Source organism: Danio rerio, chromosome 22, assembly GCF_049306965.1.
Source record: "Danio rerio strain Tuebingen ecotype United States chromosome 22, GRCz12tu, whole genome shotgun sequence".
In the NCBI taxonomy this organism is placed as follows: Eukaryota; Metazoa; Chordata; class Actinopteri; order Cypriniformes; family Danionidae; genus Danio; species Danio rerio.
Genome location: NC_133197.1, coordinates 36,625,078 through 36,645,083, shown reverse-complemented (window position 1 = coordinate 36,645,083; position 20,006 = coordinate 36,625,078). Strand labels below are relative to the sequence as shown.

General features: G+C 36.5%; 2 protein-coding genes across 3 annotated transcripts; both read right to left on the bottom strand.

Moving 5' to 3' along the window:
• Positions 1-573: 573 nt before the first annotated feature.
• On the bottom strand, positions 574-6,207 carry atpv0e2 (ATPase H+ transporting V0 subunit e2). The gene is made up of 4 exons (NM_001172635.1): positions 5,994-6,207; positions 5,814-5,861; positions 1,223-1,322; positions 574-1,133 (listed from the first exon to the last, which is right to left on the bottom strand). The coding sequence occupies exons 1-3, from the start codon at positions 6,095-6,097 to the stop codon at positions 1,229-1,231; spliced, it is 246 nt and encodes an 81-aa protein (NP_001166106.1). The 5' UTR covers positions 6,098-6,207; the 3' UTR covers positions 574-1,133; positions 1,223-1,228.
• A 1,166-nt stretch (positions 6,208-7,373) lies between these two features.
• Positions 7,374-17,099, bottom strand: hykk.1 (hydroxylysine kinase, tandem duplicate 1). 2 transcript variants are annotated; one of them, XM_073937589.1, is made up of 7 exons: positions 15,056-15,131; positions 14,925-14,969; positions 14,098-14,187; positions 13,504-13,809; positions 13,280-13,422; positions 10,826-11,006; positions 7,374-9,511 (listed from the first exon to the last, which is right to left on the bottom strand). In XM_073937589.1, the coding sequence occupies exons 4-7, from the start codon at positions 13,805-13,807 to the stop codon at positions 9,072-9,074; spliced, it is 1,068 nt and encodes a 355-aa protein (XP_073793690.1). In that variant the 5' UTR covers positions 13,808-13,809; positions 14,098-14,187; positions 14,925-14,969; positions 15,056-15,131; the 3' UTR covers positions 7,374-9,071. The 2 variants fall into 2 exon arrangements, with proteins under 2 accessions (XP_073793690.1, XP_688090.3); XM_682998.8 differs by lacking the exons at positions 14,098-14,187; positions 14,925-14,969; positions 15,056-15,131 and adding an exon at positions 16,889-17,099.
• Positions 17,100-20,006: the final 2,907 nt, after the last annotated feature.

Below are 20,006 nucleotides of genomic sequence, written 5' to 3'. Positions count from 1 at the left end.
TCAGCTCTTCTAAACAAGCCACAATTAATCAACCGTAGGCATAAAATACAGATGAATCAGCCAAGGTCTGTTTACATGCTGTCTACCTAAGTATTAATACTGTTTTTATTAATTTGTTGCTGTTCACACTGTCCTCGAACTGAAAAAAGTCTGTACACTCTTACCTTTCACTCATTAATTCTGCTTATTTATTAAACCTGTAGTCTGACAACCATAATCAAATATGACTCTTACATGTTTTTAAGCAGTCACTGAAAGTTCACAGTGGTTAGCAATGGTCACCTCACAGCAAGAAAGTCGCTGGTTTGAGTCCTGGCTGGCTTAGTTGCCATTTCTGTGTGGAGTTTGCATGTTCTCCCAGTGTTGGCGTGAGTTCCCTCCGCAGTCCAAACACATGCGCTATAGGTGAATTGAATAAATATGTTGTAGTGTATGTGTGTGAATGAGTGTGTATGGGTGTTTCCCAGCACTGGGTTGCAGCTGGAAGAGCATCCGCTGTGTGAAACATATGCTGGAATAGTTGGTGGTTCATTCCGCTGTGGCGAACACTAATAAATAAGGGACTACGCATAAGGAAAATGAGATTTCTTTTTAATACTTCACTTTATTTTCAGTGGTTTGAGTCTTTCATGAACATGTACGACAGCTTCATCTACATATATTAACAGCAATAGAATATCAATCTGTCTATAATACAAATAAAAACATTAATAAATAGAAAAAAAAATAATTTTAAGAAGTGAACATGGATAGTCGCGTGCAGGAGAGGACGACACAATGATGTTTTGTAAATGCACAACAAAAAATACTCACATTACTCAAACTCTCATACGTCCAAAGCACACAAACTGACAACTCTTCACATTTCACAAGAATATCTCAGTATATCATTTCTTTTATATACATATTCTGAAGTCCTTTCCAAGTTTTCAGTCATGATTGATCAAATATTGTGTGATTTATGTGAAAAACATATTCCTTTTAGTCGTTTGTAATGCCAATGTTGTTTAGTGATAACACAAGGGTTGTTCTCTTGGAATAGATCCCTCAGTATTTTAAGATTTTTGCAGATTTGATGAACTGTGAGAGTAAAATCCTAATGAAAGAAATATTCTGAATCCTCCAGATGACTCCTGCAAGACACAAGAATCAATCAAAATCATCGTAATCAATACTGAGTCCTTATAGAAGAAAAAATAAGCTGATACGAGCACTAGTTTACCTCCATTTACTCCCAGTAGTACCGCAGATACCATATGGTCTCGTTTTTAAGCTGGGGTCCAAACAGAGGATTTGCTTGAGCCAGTATTGCCACTAACCAGCTGCAATTGATAAGAATGGGTTATTAAACATGTACAAATATCTGTATATTATTCAGTACATAGACAGTAACATTGAAACATGCAATGTTTACAGTTAAAACATAGAAATAAAATAAAAATGGCAAGAAGACCCAAAAAGGGTACTCTGATAGTATAGAAACACCTTTAAAATCTTAACATCTTTAAAAATATATAAATAACCCTTTACTCCACTATAAATAACTTTTTTTGTGGAGTGATGTATGTCAAAGGGCCCTAACATACACCCGGCGCAATGTGGCGCAAGGCGCATCGCAATAGTCTTTTACTACTCATTTTGAGGTGTTGCGCCACGCTGTTTAAATAGCAAATGCATTTGCGCTCAAATGTGTGCCCATAGGCGTTCTGGTCTAAAAAAGCAGGCATGTTTTGGCGCGTTGCGATTTTGAGAAACTGTAAATAGTCTGATTTTCAGACCAGAACAAAGTCGGTCTATTTTCTGGCGCAAAGTGCGCCTGGCTTACACACTACACACAAGATGCAATACGCAAATATCTTTACATATGAAAAAAGATAGAATATATTAAGGATATATATAAGATATAAATATAAATGATTAAAACATTACAAAACATATTCATTTATGGCCTACATGAATTTAAAAACCACTGCCTTCATACTTTCTTCATCTCGAGAGGCTTTTTCAGTTCATTCAATTTGCTTTTGTAAAATTTTATTATTATTAGCAGTTTTATTTATTATATCCATATTTATATTTGTTTTATTAAAAACAAGCTTAGATTTGTCCACCTGTCAGGTTTTACACCATATGGGGCATGGCAGGTGTATTTGGAAATAACTCAGTATTTTGACCACACTTTGTTATTATTAATCATTTATTCGTTTGCTGGAAATTAGAACTTAGAATTTAGAAATAGTTTTGAAACAAATCTTTGCACTTAATAAATGAAATTAATAATTTATAGGCTAATTGATGTCTGTGCGGTAAGGTTTCCCTATCCACGAGAGCAAAAGCGAAAGTGAACTTACTTTACGTCATGTGAATAGCGAATGCGCTTATGGCGCGACGCAGCTGGCTCTTAAAGGGAATGGGAGATGAGACTCGGATTGGTTTATTCTCAAAACACACCTATAACTCATTAAGAAAATAAACTCAACCCTTTTAGACCACGCGCCACGGCGCAAATCGGATTTTCCTGTCCTTAAGTTAGCAAAAATGCATTCTGACACGCCCTGAATGCGTTTGCGCCCTGCGCTTTGTGCTCTGCGCATGGCAAAATAGAGCCCTAAATGTCTTAATATCAATAAACAACCTTTGATTTTAAAAATTAATACTATATTATTGTGCTAGAATGAAAGTTACATTTATTAATTACCAAAATATTCTTAAAATGTAGCAGAAAACCCTTAGACAGCCTATAATTGACTTGATTTTTTTTTCGCAGCCTCAACAAATTATGGTAAAAATGTTCTGTGAATTTTGTAAACGATACCGATGTAAAAACAAAGCACTAAAACGAGGTATTCTCTATTACTATAGAGTACCTTTTTTGGTCCCCCAAAGAATTTTGAATACAAAAGTTCTGCAGTTAACTTTTGTTAAAGATTTTAATGATCTAAATCAGGGGTTCTCAAAGTGGGGGTCGGGACCCCTCGAGGGGTCGCGGGACAATGAAGGGGGGTCGCCTGGTGATTTAAAAAAATCTATTTATTATTATGAAATCATATAAGAATGACCATATTTTATCCATGACCTACTTAAGAGAAAAAAATAGTCGTTTATAATTACTACATAGTTACTATAGTAGCTTATAGTTACTAGTTCTATTGGATTGCGACCCCAGTGGTAATTACATTGTATTAAAGACACAGCAATAGCGTCAGATGCAGCAGATTGATTTTATAACACCAGGTTAAAGTTTCTGGCCCATTTACAGCACTGACATTAAACGAAGAATATACCTGGGTGTATTGGTGTGTGTGTGTGACATTGCATGCACGGTTTCTATATTCATAACCAGGATATTGGGGGTCGCGAGTCACTGGCATCGTCATATTGGGGGTCGCAGGCTGAAAAGTTTGGGAACCCCTGATCTAAATAACCTTTTTTCTCACTATGAAGACTTTTTAGTGAAATAAAAAAGCTCCATGTATGTCAAAAGTTAGTAATAGAACTATCAACGCCCACATAAAATATATAATACTGTATATGTTTGAGTATTTCACAACCATTTGTTAATAAATGCAGTGAATACTGTAGCTATAGTTTTTACTACAGCAAACTGGTAGCATAATTAACTATAGTACAGCATACTGTAGCATAATCTATCCGCTTGTTAAGTGGTGACGTGTTTGTGACGTATGTAATACTGTTTCCGGGTCCAAGCCGACATTTAGTTGAGTGGAGAAATCATTCGTTTATGATCACGTTTTATTCCTATCACACAATAAAGTTAATTTTTATATAAAATCATAGTGTAAACAACAATCTCTTGGCTTGCTGCATAACAAATACCGAAAATTTAACAATTTATTAAAAAATTAATCACTTTCTGGCCATCGGATATTAGGCATGGACATATATACTGCGATCGTGATTTTCGAAAGCCTTAAATCGCTTTGTAAACGTTTATTATTACCATTTCATGAGTCTCCCCATTCAGTTGAATAGAGCGCTTGGACCCGGAAGCCGCTTCGCATGACGTCACACTTAACAAGCGGATAGTAAACTGATAAGCTGTATTAAATAGTGTACTTTCAGTTTTTACTACAGTAAACTGATGTAGTGTACTAGTATAATTACCTATAGTACAGCATACTGTTGTATTAAATATAGTAAACTGATAAGCTGTATTAAATAGTGTACTATCAGTTTATACTACAGGAAACTGATGTAGTGTACTAGTATAATTACCTATAGTACAGCATACTGTTGTATTAAATATAGTAAACTGATAAGCTGTATTAAATAGTGTACTATCAGTTTTTACTACAGTAAACTGTGATGTAATGTACTAGTATAATTACCTATAGTACAGCATACTGTAGTGTTAACTATAGTAAACTGATAAACTGTGATGAATACTGTATTTTTAGTTTTTACTACAGTAAACTGATGTAGTGTACTAGTATAATTAACTATAGTACAGCCTACTGTAGCATTAAATATAGTAAACTGATAAGCTGCATTAAATACTGTACTATCAGTTTTTACTACAGTAAACTGTGATGTGGTGTACTAGTATATTTACCTATTGTACAGCATACTGTAGTATATACTATATTGAACTTTACTACAGTAAACTGTGATGTAGTGTAGTGTAATATACCATATATTGAATTGGGTCATTTGTTTATATTTACTATAGTAGTTGTATTGCCATCACAGCTTTAGAATTACCACAGCAGATTAATTGAAGTACTTTACTATAGTATGGCTCAAAAAGTATATTTAGTAAATACTATAGTATCTTATTGAGGTATAATTGTTTTTATTTTAGCATTCTTTCATTTTTAAACAGTGACAACTTTTGACATGGTCCTTAAATTGTTAACCACGCTACCTTTGAGAGAATTTTTGGTCTAAAACCGAGTGCAATTATGACTTTAGTAAGTAAGTAACAACGTTAGCACCGTTTAATTGACTGTGAACAATGTTGTATTTGATAGTTGTTGGCTGGTGCTATGATTTCACTATATAAAATTAGCAAAGAATACTCTTCTGAGATTATATTAATAAGGAGAAAGCCTGAATGTGTGACTATAAAACCAACTTTAACTCCATTTACCCAAATTAGTATCTTAGTATCTTGTCAACAATACCTTTTTTAACCTGTTTTTAGGACTGTATCATATATTAGCATACACACACGACAGAGAATGTCTTAATTACCAAAAAATATTAGTAAAAATATGTTTAAATGAATAACTATAGTATGAACTATGTAGTATTATATAGTTTCACTATAGTACAGCACACTGTAGTATTAACTATACTAAACTGATAAACTGTATTAAATACTGTAGTATCAGTTTTTACTAAAGTAAACTGTGATGTAGTATACTAGTATAATTAACTATAGTACAGCACACTGTAGTATTAACTATACTAAACTGATAAGCTGTAATAAATACTATATTATCAGTTTTTACTACAGTAAACTGTGATGTAGTGTACTAGTATAATTTACTTTAGTGCATCACACTGTATTATTAACTATATATAGCAAAGATTACTCTTCTGACATTGTTATTAAGGAGAAAGTCTGAATGTGTGAATATAAAACCAACTTTACCTCAATTTTACCCAAATTAGTAGCTTAGCATGTCAACAATACCTTATTTTAACCTGTTTTGGGAATATATCCTTCATTAGCATACCCACATACCGACATAATGTCTTAATTACCAAAATATTAGAAAATATGTTTAAAAACATCTTATTCAGTAAATCGACAGTCTAAATGGGCATTATTTTGTCAGTATACTCACAATAAATAGCAGCAAACTGCGGTTAGCACCAAACTGGTTATGATGACGCTGCAATAAAGACACGTCAAATATCAACGTCTGAATAACATCGTAACAACATTTAAATGACATTGCTGTACTGTAATGAATGGTTGTGTGTTTAAAGATGGATGGATGGCCTGCTGCAGCATCTCTCCTCACCCTCTGTTCGGTCCTTTCGGTACTAAAAACGGAGCGACGATCCCGACCAAACCCCACAGTGTGGTGAAGCCGATCATGGGTAAAACCAGCGAGTGCGACACCATTGCGACTCTAGCGTTATTCTGTAAATATTAATAAAATACAGCAGCGTTCAGTTCAATACAACCCTAATATCTTCCCTAATCCTTTGCTCACGCCCACCTGCCCCTGAATGGACGAATGATAGATGTTCTGAAACGCTATTGGTGGAAAGGAACGTCACTCAAAGTCTAATCCGTGCTTGCTGTGTTGACGTCTGTTGTAGTGATTTGACGCGGCGAGGCTTTGAAGCTTGTATCAATCATTATCAAGCTAATGTTTACTATATCCACACAGAATTTATCAATTTATTATTATGTATTGATTGTTTATTATTTTTAAAGCTTAGTTTTACTTTAAACAATCAAAAATATACACATTAACTCAGCAACTGGGATATCTCCACCTTTTCACCACAAGATGTCGATATTGTTTGCTGTGTGAGGTTAGAAAGCGTCGAGCATTTAGCCCTTTTACGCACTTGAGGGGAACGCTTGGTGCCTCGGGAAACTTCTTCACCATCACCATAGATATAGTAAATTAGATATCGCATACCTGCCCTGAGCATGTGTCAACACCGCCGCCATATTGGTACAGGATTACCAACATTCAATGTACCATCACTATGATGGACATGGACATTAGTATGTTTAATTAACAATTCACTCTAATAGCTCACTATAACATTTACTTATATACATATTTAGAAGTATTTTCCAAGTTTAAACAAAATTTGTGGTTTTAAACAGCAAATGCATCTTTTTTTTTTACTGCAAATGTTGTTTAGAGATAACACAAGGGTTGTTTTCTTGGAATAGGTCCTCCACTAAATTAATATTTTTGTAATTTAATTAACTATAAGAGAAAAATCCTGATGAAATAAATATTCTGAATCCTCCAGATGACTTCTGCAAGTCACAAGAATGAATCACAATCATCTTTATCAACACTCTATCCTCATAGAAGGTCAAATAAGCTTATACATGCACTACCTCCATTTACACCCGGTAGTACCGCAGATACCATATGGTCTCGTTTTTAAGCTGAGGTCTAAACAAAGGATTTGCCTGGGCCAGTATTGCCACTATTTATTTACTATTATGTATTATTTAAAATTTTTTAAAAATAACTTTACATGAATCAATCAAAAATATACATGTATTTCCTATTTATATTCATTGCAACAGGTCCTTTTTGGGACTTGCAACATATGTTCACCTTTTCACAACAAGATGTTGACATTGTGTGGTGTGTTAGAAAGCTTTGAGGAATACAGCAGGGGTTTTGTCTTTTGTTTTGTTTCAGTTTAATAGCCTTAGAGCAGCATTTGTGGATCTCTGCAGGCATCTGCTGGACAATTCATAAAGGTTTTGTTTCCTAGAATAAAACTATACAATTGATGTGCCATGTACATTTAAAAAAATTTAAATGTGTAACAAAATAATGTTAAAAAGTTACAAATGTCCTAAATAATAAAAACAACATGTATACAATATAAATGATTATTATGATTATTAACGAATAAAAGTTTTATTAACGACATTTTTAAATAAAAGTACTATTTAGTGAAAGTCCTTTTACCTTTTTCAAATAATCTATCATAATGATTATTACTATTATTATTATTACTATTATTTTTTTACATTAATGCTTCAGAATAATCTTATAAAAAGTGAAATGTGGTCAAAAACGCAGTCAACTGCTCCACTTAGCTGAGTGTACTATAATGCAGTTGTGATCTTTGTCCTTGAAGTGCTGTTACCTCCAACATTTATCTCCAACACACTTTCCTGGATGTTTCCATCTCTTTTTTAGCTGCTTCAGAAGTGTTTAATTGTTAAACTGGCCCTCAGGAAAATAATTTTGCCTCCATTAAGATTTTGGAGCCTTCAAGAAGACATCTTTTCCAGGGACGCCCATGCATATTTTAAGACAATGCATAACCACAATCTGCACTTCAAGAGTTCACACTTAGCTTACTATTTATACATAGCTTGTTTGGCGTGCTGTCCTGGGAGAGAGCCCTGAGCTCAAGGGATCCTCGAGCCCAGGCCTACCCCCTTTCGCAGGCCGAGGGGAGATTGAGTTCAGGTCGATCTCAAACTCCCCCCGCTGCTGAGGCCAAGGCGAACTTCCTGAGAGTAAGACATTAGAAAAAGATTTAGGCTTATTTTAAATATAGAGCACATTTGGATGGTGGGAGGAAACCGGGGAACCCGGGGGAAACCCACACGGACACGGGGAGAACATGCAAACTCCACACAGAAATACCAGATGGCCCAGTGAGGACCAAACGCCATTGGTATTCTTGCTATAAGGTTACAGTGCTAGTCACTGGGCCACCATGACACCTATTCTAGATAAAGGTGGAAGAAGGGGAGAAGAGGGGTTTCTTCCAGACGAAGATAGTTGTAGAAAGGAAATGAGGATATATATATATAGTGACTTGGGATCCTTTGATTGGAGGATCATGATTAGCTAATGTGGACCAGCTGGGTCAATCATGAGCACATGCTCTACTCGAAATTAGTTTAAAATTAAACTTTACATATTAGGAGGAAGAGGATACAGGTACTTGACTGGCCTGCCTGCAGTCCTGACCTGTGTCCAATAGAGAAAGTGTGGCACATTTTGAAGCACAAAATGCAACAACGAAGACCTCTTACTGTTGCCTACCTTAAGATTTGTTTGAAGGAAGAGTGGGACAAAATTACACCTGAAACACTTCATCACATGATGTCTTCAGTCCCTAAACAGCTTTTAAGTGTTGCGGAAAGAAACAAAAACCAGCCTAGGATGGTTGGCTGGTTTTAGCTGGTTGAACATTCTGGTTTTAGAGGGGTTTTGGCCATTTCCAGGCTGGTTTCCAACCATTTCCAGTCTGGTCTTAGCTGCTGACCAGCTGAAACCAGCTTGACCAGCCTATGCATTACAGAATGATACATATTCTTACATATTATTACTATCTATTTGTCCATATGTTTGTGCTTTGGTTCTCGGTCAAGATTGGCTGAACTGTGCCGCATTCTGAAAACATCTTCTTTCAACTTCATCTTTACCCAGCTCCCAAAGACGGCTAAGATGCTGCACACAATTCTTGGAGGCCATCCTCACATATTCCTCATTCTCGGGCTGCTGGATCACAGTGTAGCGAGCTATAACCAGGGACTGGCAGAACCGACACAGAATCAGCCAGTAGAGCGAGTCTCTTTCTGCCTCATTGAGAGGAAAAACACTTTCCCATCCCGCCACCACTGGCCCTCCAACATCTAATGGATTGGGACTTTCAGTCATCATGTACCTGATAGTGATGGCCAGCTCGAATATGAAATACCCACAGCTCATGTCTGCAAAATCAAGGATTCCAGAGATCGCATATTTTGAGGGTCCATCGGGTTTTACCAAGAGATTACGGTCATTTAAGTCTCCGTGGTTGATGCCTGCAAAGCAATAAAGACAAATAAGAATAAAACATGTTGACTTTGAAATTAATCTACAACCCCAAATCAGAACAAAAATGGGGCCGTAGGAAAACACAAATAAAAAAGGCAGCTGTCATTTCTAAACTTACTTTGCCTTTTATTTCATTGCAGACAATATGAACACAAATTATTTGATGTTTTGCTTGATCCACCCCACAAAAAAAGTTGGGACATGAGCAGTTTAGGGCTAGTATTCAGGTAAATTGGTTAAATAATGATGTGATGTAAGACAGGTGATGTCAACAGGTGATAGTAATTAGGATTTGGTACAAAAGCAGCATCCAAGAAAGGTCTAGTCCTTTAGGAGCAAAGACGGACCAAGCATCGCCAGTTTGACAACAAATACATGTGAAAATTATTGAAATGTTTAAAAACATTGTTCATCAGAGAAAGAGAGAAAGACATTTGGATATTTCACCTCCGACAGTACAGAATATCATTAAAAGATTCAAGGAATCTGGAGGAATTTTAGTGCCTAAAGGACAAGGGTGCAAGACCAATCTGAACAACCATGATCTCCGATCCCTCAGGCGGCACTGCATCAAGAATCCTCATTCATCTATAAGCCATATCACCACATGGGCTCAGGACTACTGCAGCAAAACCTTGTGACGAAGTACCACAATGCATAGTTACATTCACAAATGACAGTGGGAAGCCCTATGTTAACAGTGTCCAGAATCGCTATCGACTTCTCCGGGCTCTGAGGCATCTGGGATGGACCAGTATTTAAGGCATCTTTTGGAAGAAATGGACAACGTGTACTTTGAACCACAGAGGAAAATTATCATCCAGACTGTTACCACCAGCAAAGTCCAAATACCAGGGTCTATCATGGTTATGTGCCCCCTGGCAGAGGTAACTTGCACTTTAGTGACACCAATAATGCTAAAAAGTACATAAAGATTTTAAAGCACAAAATGCTGCCTTCTTTTCCAGGGACGCCCAAGCATATTCCAAAGAGACAATGCAAAACCCAATTCTGCACATATTACAAAGTCCTGACTGTTGAGGGAGACAATACAGTTACTTGGAGGCATCTAGGATGGACCATCACATAGTGGAAATGTGTAGTGTGCCTGCCTGCAGTCTCGACCTGTCTCCAATTGAGTATGTGTGATACATTTTGAAATACAATATGCAACAACAAAGTCCCCGTACTGTTGCCCACCTTAAAGGCTGATTTATATTTCTGTGTCAAACGCAAGCGTATGCTACGGCGTTGGCGTTTTATACAACGGCGTTGTATAAAAAGAATAAATAACAACTTACACTTGCGAAACAGTGGTAGTTTTGGCCTGACTTGGACCTGGTATTGCTCTATAACAGCTTTAACAACCTTTTGTACCGGATCCCCATCCATCACGTGAATATACTGGTATAGGAGTGGAATGCTGGTGAGACTCCAAATAAAATTGTCTCTCTGCAGGACACTGATGTTTGGATGCTCCATCTTTACAAGAAACAGTAAGAAAATTATCAAATGCACAAATACAGGATATAAAATGGGAAACAATAAATACCAATAGTCAAAAAAAAATTATGTTTTCATTTTAAATTATTTTATCAGTGTGTGTGTGTTAAAAAAGACAAAGCAATGCCTATGTAGGTACTGGTTAAATGTTTGAGTACAGTGAATTTTGATGGAACGAGCTGTGACCATGGCTATAACACAAGGGGCACCCATACACTGTAAAATATATGGACGTAATGTCAGTTATAGGTTTTTGTGAAGAGAGCAAATGAAGCTACAAGTTTGCGGGGCCAACTGCCGGCATTTTGTAAGTTCGCCATTGTCTTGCAGACCTGAATGAAACAGATGAGTTATAAAAAAATTCACCCCTCTTACAGTTTTCATGAAGGGTAATATTAGCTATATCAAAAACTATGGAACACACAAGAAGTGTCACTTGTATAGTTTTCAATAGGGAAAAGTGATATGGCAAATGAAGCCCCGCCTACTAGTCCAGGAGCCAATCAACCATAATATAGAGTGGCAATTGTCAGGGGGAGGAGCTCAGACCAGATAGATGTGTGTTGCTGGAGATATTGTGCCATTCGAACCTTTTGAAATGAAACTGAAGAGAGTGATTACTAGTATGAAATTTAATCGTGAGTTTGGCAAGCATTTTCTGAGAATTTGATGTTTCCCCATATGGCCGCTGATTGAAACTACTTGCCTTAAAAGGACTATGGCTAAATACACCAAAATTGTTCTTTGTAATAGGCCAGGGATGGCCAACCCTGTTCCTGGAGATCTACCTTCCTGCAGATTTCAGTTGCCACCCATATTAAACACACCTGAACCAATTAAATAGGACCTGAACACCACGTGATAATTACAGGCAGGTGTGTTTGATATGGGTTGCAACTGACATCTGTAGGAAGATGGCTCTCCAGGAACAGGGTTGGCCACTCCTGTAAACACCTTTTTTTCTGCTGTAAAGTTGTCGACTTTAACATTGGGGTCAATAGAAATGTGCTCTGTTTTGGGGCCATGTCTACTAGAATTTCAATGAATTGCAGTTTCAGTTACTTCAGAGTGGTATGTTGCTGCTAGGGAGCACCAGGTAAAATCATGCCTAGGGCACTAAATTGGCTACGGCCAAGGTTCTGACATTTTATCCAATCAATTATGTTACCGACACTATACCGACAATGTATTTGAATTGTTCTGAAATCAGTGTTAAGGATTTGGGTGGGTTACGGACAACCCAGGCTCATTGTGGAAACGTAGTACCGCGGACGTTTCTGGAGACCGCGGAATATGTTCCGGTGGGTACGTACGGCTGCAGTTTTTGTTTTCGCGAATCCATGAGAGGCCGCTGTTGCGTGCTTTTTCGCACCTCAGTCGCCTCTCGCGAGTGCGGTTTGCGCCCGCTCTGTTCTCGCGTGAACCCGCCAGAGGCCACTGACCGGATGATTGACTGCGCGACCGGCCAATCGGCCGACTCGCCCTCCTCCTTCCCCGAACCCAACCAATTTTACTGATCGACCCGGCCGCTTGCTCGCTTCCCTAAACCCGAGCAACAGTTCACAAAAGCCATCCAAAAAAAATAAAAGCCCTGATTTTTTTTTATTCCACCGCGTTTTCGGATTTCGCTGCGTTCTCACCCTGTCACGAAACTCGTTCACTTAATTTTTGGGATTCTGTTTTTGTCTTACCTGATTGCTGGAACTACTCTTCCCCGGACTCGAAACCGGTCGCCGTGGTCGACCCTTCTCTGCATCTCGAGCCTGCCGACGTACACGCTGAGCTGAGTGGACAAACGGGTTGCAGCGGGGAAGCCCTCCACAAGGAGGTAAGGCAAGCGCGAAAGGGAACAGCGTCACACCGCCCCGCAGCGTTCACTTGAAAAAAATAAACGCGGCCGTACGTACCCCCCGGGACGTAATCCGCTGTCTCCAGAAACGTCCGCGGACTACGTTTTCAGAATGAGCTTGGGTTGGTTACGGATGATATAAGCCTCATATCACACCACTCCACACCAAAATTTACACTGTTTTTTTACAACAAATTTACAATCTGATGGGTTGCATATTTCATCATCAAAATGTGCTACACCTACTTTTTAAATGGGAGGTAGGTCAATCTGACAAGGTAGGACAAATCGACAGAACACTGGCCCTTGAAAATCTCAGGGGTGTCAACCCTTCAGCACAATACAGGGCAGAATTCATTATTCTACAATTATGTTAATCATGTAATGCAATAAGAGACCTTACTTGCAGTAAAACTGTATCCAAAGTGGCGGCCATTTTCCCAATGTCGTACAGAATCTGAGTGTTGATGGAAATTTTGCATATGGTGGTCCCAGGCATGTAGGTAAGCAAGCGGACTAAATATGTCTGTGTGCCAAAACCACAATCTGCAATACAAGCAATCAATCCGTTAAACTCTTTGACCTACAATTACTTTGTGATGTGTTTACATTTTGCAGTATTCCTACCGATTTCCTCCAGGCTCATCATTTGTCCAGTCAGTGTGGGTAAAGCGATCTGCGCAGGAAGGCCTCTTTGGTTTAGGAAGGCCATCGAGTAAGTCTGCACCTTAATAACAGCAATGTCTTGACTGTCTGCAGAATTCATTGCTTTTAAGACATACTCTCCACCCTCACTGGAGGCCACATAGAAGTTCTGATCAATATAACTTGGCAGTGGTCGAATGACAGACGTGGTTAACCCATAGAGTCGCTTGAGAATGTCTGTAGCCTGCGAATGGCTGAGATTTGGCTTTGATTCTTTCGTTGACATGCCTGAGGATGAAAAAAAAAGAGGTTATTGTCACGGGTGTGGTTGGGGAAAGAACGAGGACTGAATTGCAGTCAATAATGGGTATTTAATAACAGTAAAAATTAAACAAAAAGGAAACAAAAACATAACGTAAACACAAAAACAAACTTGACTGGGCTGGCAGGGAGGAGCAGGGCAGGACAAGTGCGTGCACGGCCCAAGTGCGGCTGAGAGGGCGCTCGAACAAAGACGAATACAATGACAGAAAATAAATGCCCGACTTGAGAATACTCAAGGCAAGCACAACATACCTAGACAAGACAGAATCCTGACACTTATTGGCAAAAAGTCCACATGAACCTGAAGCTGTGAACATTTTTTGTCATATTGTGACACAGTTCCTAGGGAAACCGAATATTAAATGAGAAAACAGTATTAGGGGAATAAGAATAAATATAAGGGTGTGTGTGTATCTGTGCAATGTGTATATTCAGTATGTATGTGTATGCAGTGTGTATATAAAATATGGATGTGTGTGTGTGTGCGTGTATATTACACACACACACACACACACACACACACACACACACACACACACACACACACACACACACACACACACACACACACACACAAACATTTATATATTTACATGTAATGATTTTTTTAATTAACATTATTTTGAAAAATTACATTAATATTTTTAATAATAAGTGATATTGATATCGGTATCGTAAAAATTCTAACAAAAAGTATCGGTATTGTATCGAATTTAAAAATTGTGGTAACGTCTCGGAAAAAAATGCTGACGATAAACGCAAACGAAAATGGTCCCAGTGTGTACAAGCCTTAACACAGGTTGTCATTGTTCAAAAATGAACCAATGTGAAAATAAAACCTCAGTAAGCTTCAGCTCAGTAAAGCAGGTTGGCGGAATAGCACTATTTACTGGTGTTTTGTTGTTAAACTAAATATAAACCGACTTCATCGATGCTGTAAAAGGCCTTTATGAAACTGAAAATACTCACATCAATCATTCAGCAGGAGATTTCAACAATAATGTGCATATAACCCATTTATAACGGCACAATCTACATCAACTTTGGTGGAATAAAATAGCTGTAAAATATAGCATTACCTGTCTAAAAGAAATTCTTCAGCCATGGTGTCGTCCTTCCTCCAGCTGGCAAAACTCACTTCAGTATTGATTCAGGATTTTAAAAAGTTTTTTAAAAGTTTTTTAAAGTTTTAAAGAGCATTTGTTTTTACCGCTCTCTCTCTCTCTCTCTCTCTCTCTCTCTCTCTCTCTCTTGCTATCTCTTGTGTACACGTGCAAACAGCAGATCTGCATGAACAGGGGTGCGCATATGTACAAATTTACATTTGCTGACAGACAGTTTGAGCTACTTATCTGAATTATGGGAGATGTCGGCCGACAATATTTAATTGGATAAACATTTTTTTAGCTTTATGCCTTACCCAAAATATAAAAATACAATTAAACACATAGATGATTTACTTTAATCATCACTATTGGAATGTGAAGAGATTTTCAACCAGCACAATAAAACATGCTTCTGAAGACAATCACATGTATAGATGAAGTGTTCATCTCAAAACTAACAAAATCAAATGGTACTTTAATGGATTTAAAAAAAAAGTTTAAAAATAAAAGTAGGAAACATTTAAAATCTTAATATGTTTAAGGTTGTATTTATTGCAAAACTACACTCTAAAAAACGTTGAGTTATTTATTTAACCCAATGGTTGAGTTTTAACATATTTGGTGCTTTGTTGGGTTATTTTTTAACCTTTATTAGTTTATTTATTGATAAATGAACCAGTTGAGTTAAATATTTGGTGCTTTGTTGTGTTATTTTTAACCTTTATTTTGTTATTTATTTAATAACCCAACTATTGGGTTAAAAATTTTTATTTTAATTGTCAACTGATTAAACTGACTCAAAACAGCTGTATTATGCATGCATAATACAATTTTTGCTTTATAAAGTTTATTTAATCTATAACGCCATAATATTGTAAATTTTTAATCAAATTACCTCTCTGTCTACTTTGTTCTGTTTCTTGTTTGTCATTTTTAACTTATTATAAAATGTAATGGAAATAAAGCGTTTTCTATATTTAAAAAAAACGGTACGCTAGTTATTTACACAGCCATAATTTTTAAATTAACAGTAGTACCAGAATAATAGTAATACCAGAATGGAAAAAATAACATTTAATCTAAATAACTCAATGCATTAGGTTAAATTATATAACCCAATGCATTGGGTTGAAATAACCCATAGTTGGGAAGGTGCTATAATAACCTATAGTTGGGTTATATGTTGGGGTATTTTTAACCCAACTATTTTAACAGTGTACATAAAGATTTATAAATGCAAGCAAGATCTAATTAAATACTGTTGACCTTTTGCTTTAACACGTTTGCTTTAACATTTACATCACAATGTGATTTATCAGTTTAACATGTATAATTCAGTTGATTGCTATGGTAGGCAAAAATTAATGCTACAAAATTAATAATGTAGGCTAAATGTAGTGTTTTTTTAAGTAAAACTTTATAAAATTATCTGCTATAGGCTACATTAAGATTGTAGGTTTTATTTATGTATTATTTTTATTTTTTATTATTATTCATGAATGAAAAAAACAGCCACAATCAGGAGATCAATATAAGAGGGAAATACAAGTTATGAACTGCAGAGAGAAAAAAGACTAACAAAACAAAGAAAGGGGTAATTACGATCGTATAAAATGGTATGAAAATAAATAAATTAAGAACATTTCAGGAAAGCTAAATCAAAACATTGTCAATTGACAACAGTTTTTCATTACCAAAAGTCTGAGACGTTTTTTGTTGTTAGCCTACACATGCGGATTTGAGCAGAAAAAAATGTTGAAAAGTAGAAATTAAAGGCGTTTGGTTTTATATTGTCAGTTAATTATTACGCTTTTGTTTACATTTTCACACAGGTAAATGCTTCCGGAAGGAGTTAGTGTCGATTACGCACAAAATAAAATGATAATAACTGTGTAAAGACGATATAACTGTTAAAATAGAGCTCAATGTAACAGTACCGGGCAGTGATGCAGGTCCTGCTGCAGGCCTAGTCCGAAATCAGTCAAAGCTCGCTCAGTTGCCGGAGAAAAAAGCGAGATCTGTTGATGAGGAAATGTGGATGAACCGGTTTAATTTCACTGTTCCTGTTGAAGTTTTGAAAACGGTTAAAAAGAGAATGTGCGACTACTGAGCATGCGCACATCAATCTATCTATCTACTGGAGCAAGTACAAATAAAAATCTGTAATAGAATCCTTTAAACAAGGTATAAAGTTATTCTATCTACATTTATGAATACAAAAATTACCAAATAAAATTAAAAGATTCATTATAAATTCCACAGATAAATTGTTTGACACAAAATATATTTCCCACAGATGGGTTGCAGCTGAAAGTGCATCCACAGTGTAAAATATATGCTGGATAAGTTGGCGGTTCATTCCGCTGTGGCGACCAGATTAATAAAGAGACTAAAACCTTATTTTTATTTTATTTTTTATTTTTTTTGGACATACAACGATAAGTCTTGCTGATTTAAACAGAATGAGCAATTTCCATCAGTCAGCATACATTTAGATAATGTATAATAGCTAACATAAATGTTGTGAGGTATTTTTAAAAGTAGTTTCTTATGCAGTCTCACAGACAGATCTTTAAAAAAAAAAAGGTCAATAATAAACATAGTCATTAGAAAAAATATAAAATCTCATACAAATACAAATATTAGAAAGGGAAAAAATATATAAAATAATACAATTATAGTATTAATACAGTTTTCTCAGTGGCTTTGGCACGTTTCTCACAAAACCAGTGCATTTCTGCACAACAGTTAATGCATTTCTCGAAACAATTAGTACAAACTGCAAAACCTAGCTGATAACCTGCAAAAGCGCGTCACATGCTCAAAATGGATAGTTCATTCCTCAAAAGCAAGTATTGATGTCAATCAAAGTGTCAGTGTCATCAAAATGAAAAGTCCTGACACCATTGTTTATGAACAAGATAGTCAAATGGCTTGGTCATGTTTTCATTTTGACAGTTTATTCTGTACATTTTTTCAATGCAAAAAAGTCAGATGTTGGTGACACTTGCTGAAAATACTCAAGACAGCACTATAGACTATTCGCACAGCCATTTGAAAACTACAGTAAATTGAGACATCACTGCATTGAGTGAGTTATCTGAGTACAAGACACTGAATATGTATGTTTCACATTTTTACTGCATTTGCTCTTTGCAATCCTAATTTACTCACAGCATTGTGCAAAAGAATAAACACACCCTTATTTACAACAAACATAAACTCCCTTTAGGTAGAGCTGTGCACAACACAATATTGCAGTACATATTGGAACTAAACCTACTACTCACACAGGTCTGTAAATCATTCATCAAATTGTTCAATTTAGAAGACATTGTCATAAAAGTAAAGATTTATTTATTTTTATTTTTTTTTATAAAATTAGCTTGACAGATTTTGACAACTAGTTTTTTGACAACCATTTTTGTATGTAAAGACTCAAGTAATGAAATGAGGACTGTTAGTTTTATATGGAATGACTATTCAGCATTCACAAGTTTAGTTCATTTTGACTGACATGACATAAGCAAATGATAATGTTATAAACAGCAGAGAGTTGAATGAAAGCAAATGATGCATGTCCAAAAGCATCTGCAGGAAGAAATGAGAAACTGCTACTAGGATGTGCACAAATGACTAATTGTTTTGAGAAATGCATGACCTGTTGTGCAAATGTAAATAGTGCTGTGAGAAATGCACCAAAGCGACTGAGAAAAACTGAAACTGTACATTTTTATTCTGGGAGAAACAAAAGCCTTTCATGAATTGTCCAGCAGATGGCTGCAGAGATCCACAAATGCTGCTCAAAGGCTAGGACCTGTTCATGTCTCAGTGAAAATTGATGGCAGCCAATTTACAAACGGCATTTATTTGATTCCTATGAAAAATGGTGACAAGATTAGTCTGATGTTGAATTAAATTTGTTTAAAAATATATATATTATTAATGTTAAAACCTATTCACACAAATGTCTGATTAACTGTACATTAAGATGCCCAAAGTCGGGAGGGCCGGTGTGCTGCAAAGTTTGGTTCCAGCCCCAATCAGACACACCTGGTCAAGCTAATCAAGCTCTAACTAGGCTTTCTAGACACATTGTTCCAGGTGTGTTAAGGCAAGTTGGAGCTAAAATCCCTCCAGGACCAAGCTTGGACACCCCTGTACATAGTTAGTTTGTGAACTTGTTTTTTTTATCTGTAAATTTATTGCTTTAAATTTAACATTAAGAAGATAAAGGTAAGGGCAGCACGGTGGGGCAGTGTGAAGTGCGATCACCTCACAGCAACAAGGTCACTGGTTCAAGTCCCAGCTGGGTCAGTTCGCATTTCTGTGTGGAGTTTGCATGTTCTTACCGTGTTGGTGTGGGTTTCCTCTGGGTGCTCCGGTTTCATGAGTGTGTGTGGGTGTTTCCCAGTACTAGGTTGCAGCTGGAAGGGGATCCTCTGTGTAAAACATGTGCTGGATAAGTTGGCGGTTCATTCCTTTGTGGCAACCTCAGATAAAAAAAGGGACTAAGCCGAAAATAAATGAATGAATGAATAACCCAATGCTGGGTCAAATATGGACAAACCCAACATTCAGTTTTTTTTTTTTTTTTATTAAACATTTGGATGTAATCACAACAACGACAACCCAGCATTTTTAAGTGTACAAGCAAATGCATTTACATTTAATCATCTGGCAGACACATTCATTCATCAGTTCATTCCTTCATTTATTAAGTGACTTGCATAGATGATTACAAATACTGTGACCCGCTCACACAGCAGAAATACACAAAAGTAGTACATTTATTGTAAAAAATATATATATAGAAATTCCAGCACAGTTGTTGTCAATACAATACTGTTAAACCGACATAGTAATTTACTCCGTTAAATTTGTTATCATCTTTAATAAAGAGAATCTCAACGCTTTAAAGCAGGCAAAGTTGTTTATTACAGTTTTTCTCCATTGGTTTGGCTCATTTCTTAAAACAGCAATTACATTCTCAGAACAACATGGACAAACCTCCAAACCACTTGACAGCTGTTCACAACAGAATTGTATTTCTCA

Bases quoted from the DNA above. Each gene is read 5' to 3' on its own strand.
- atpv0e2 (NM_001172635.1), bottom strand. From the start codon at position 6,097: ATGGTGTCGCACTCGCTGGTTTTACCCATGATCGGCTTCACCACACTG. The intron at 5,862-5,993 runs GTGAGGAGAGAT...TCTTTATTGCAG, and splicing joins CCGAAAGGACCGAACAGAGG to CGTCATCATAACCAGTTTGG. The intron at 1,323-5,813 runs GTGAGTATACTG...TATCAATTGCAG, and splicing joins GCAGTTTGCTGCTATTTATT to CTGGTTAGTGGCAATACTGG.
- hykk.1 (XM_682998.8), bottom strand. From the start codon at position 13,807: ATGTCAACGAAAGAATCAAAGCCAAATCTCAGCCATTCGCAGGCTACA. The intron at 13,423-13,503 runs GTAGGAATACTG...CTTGTATTGCAG, and splicing joins GATGAGCCTGGAGGAAATCG to ATTGTGGTTTTGGCACACAG. The intron at 9,512-10,825 runs GTAAGTTGTTAT...ATTGCTTTGCAG, and splicing joins ACTACCACTGTTTCGCAAGT to GCATCAACCACGGAGACTTA.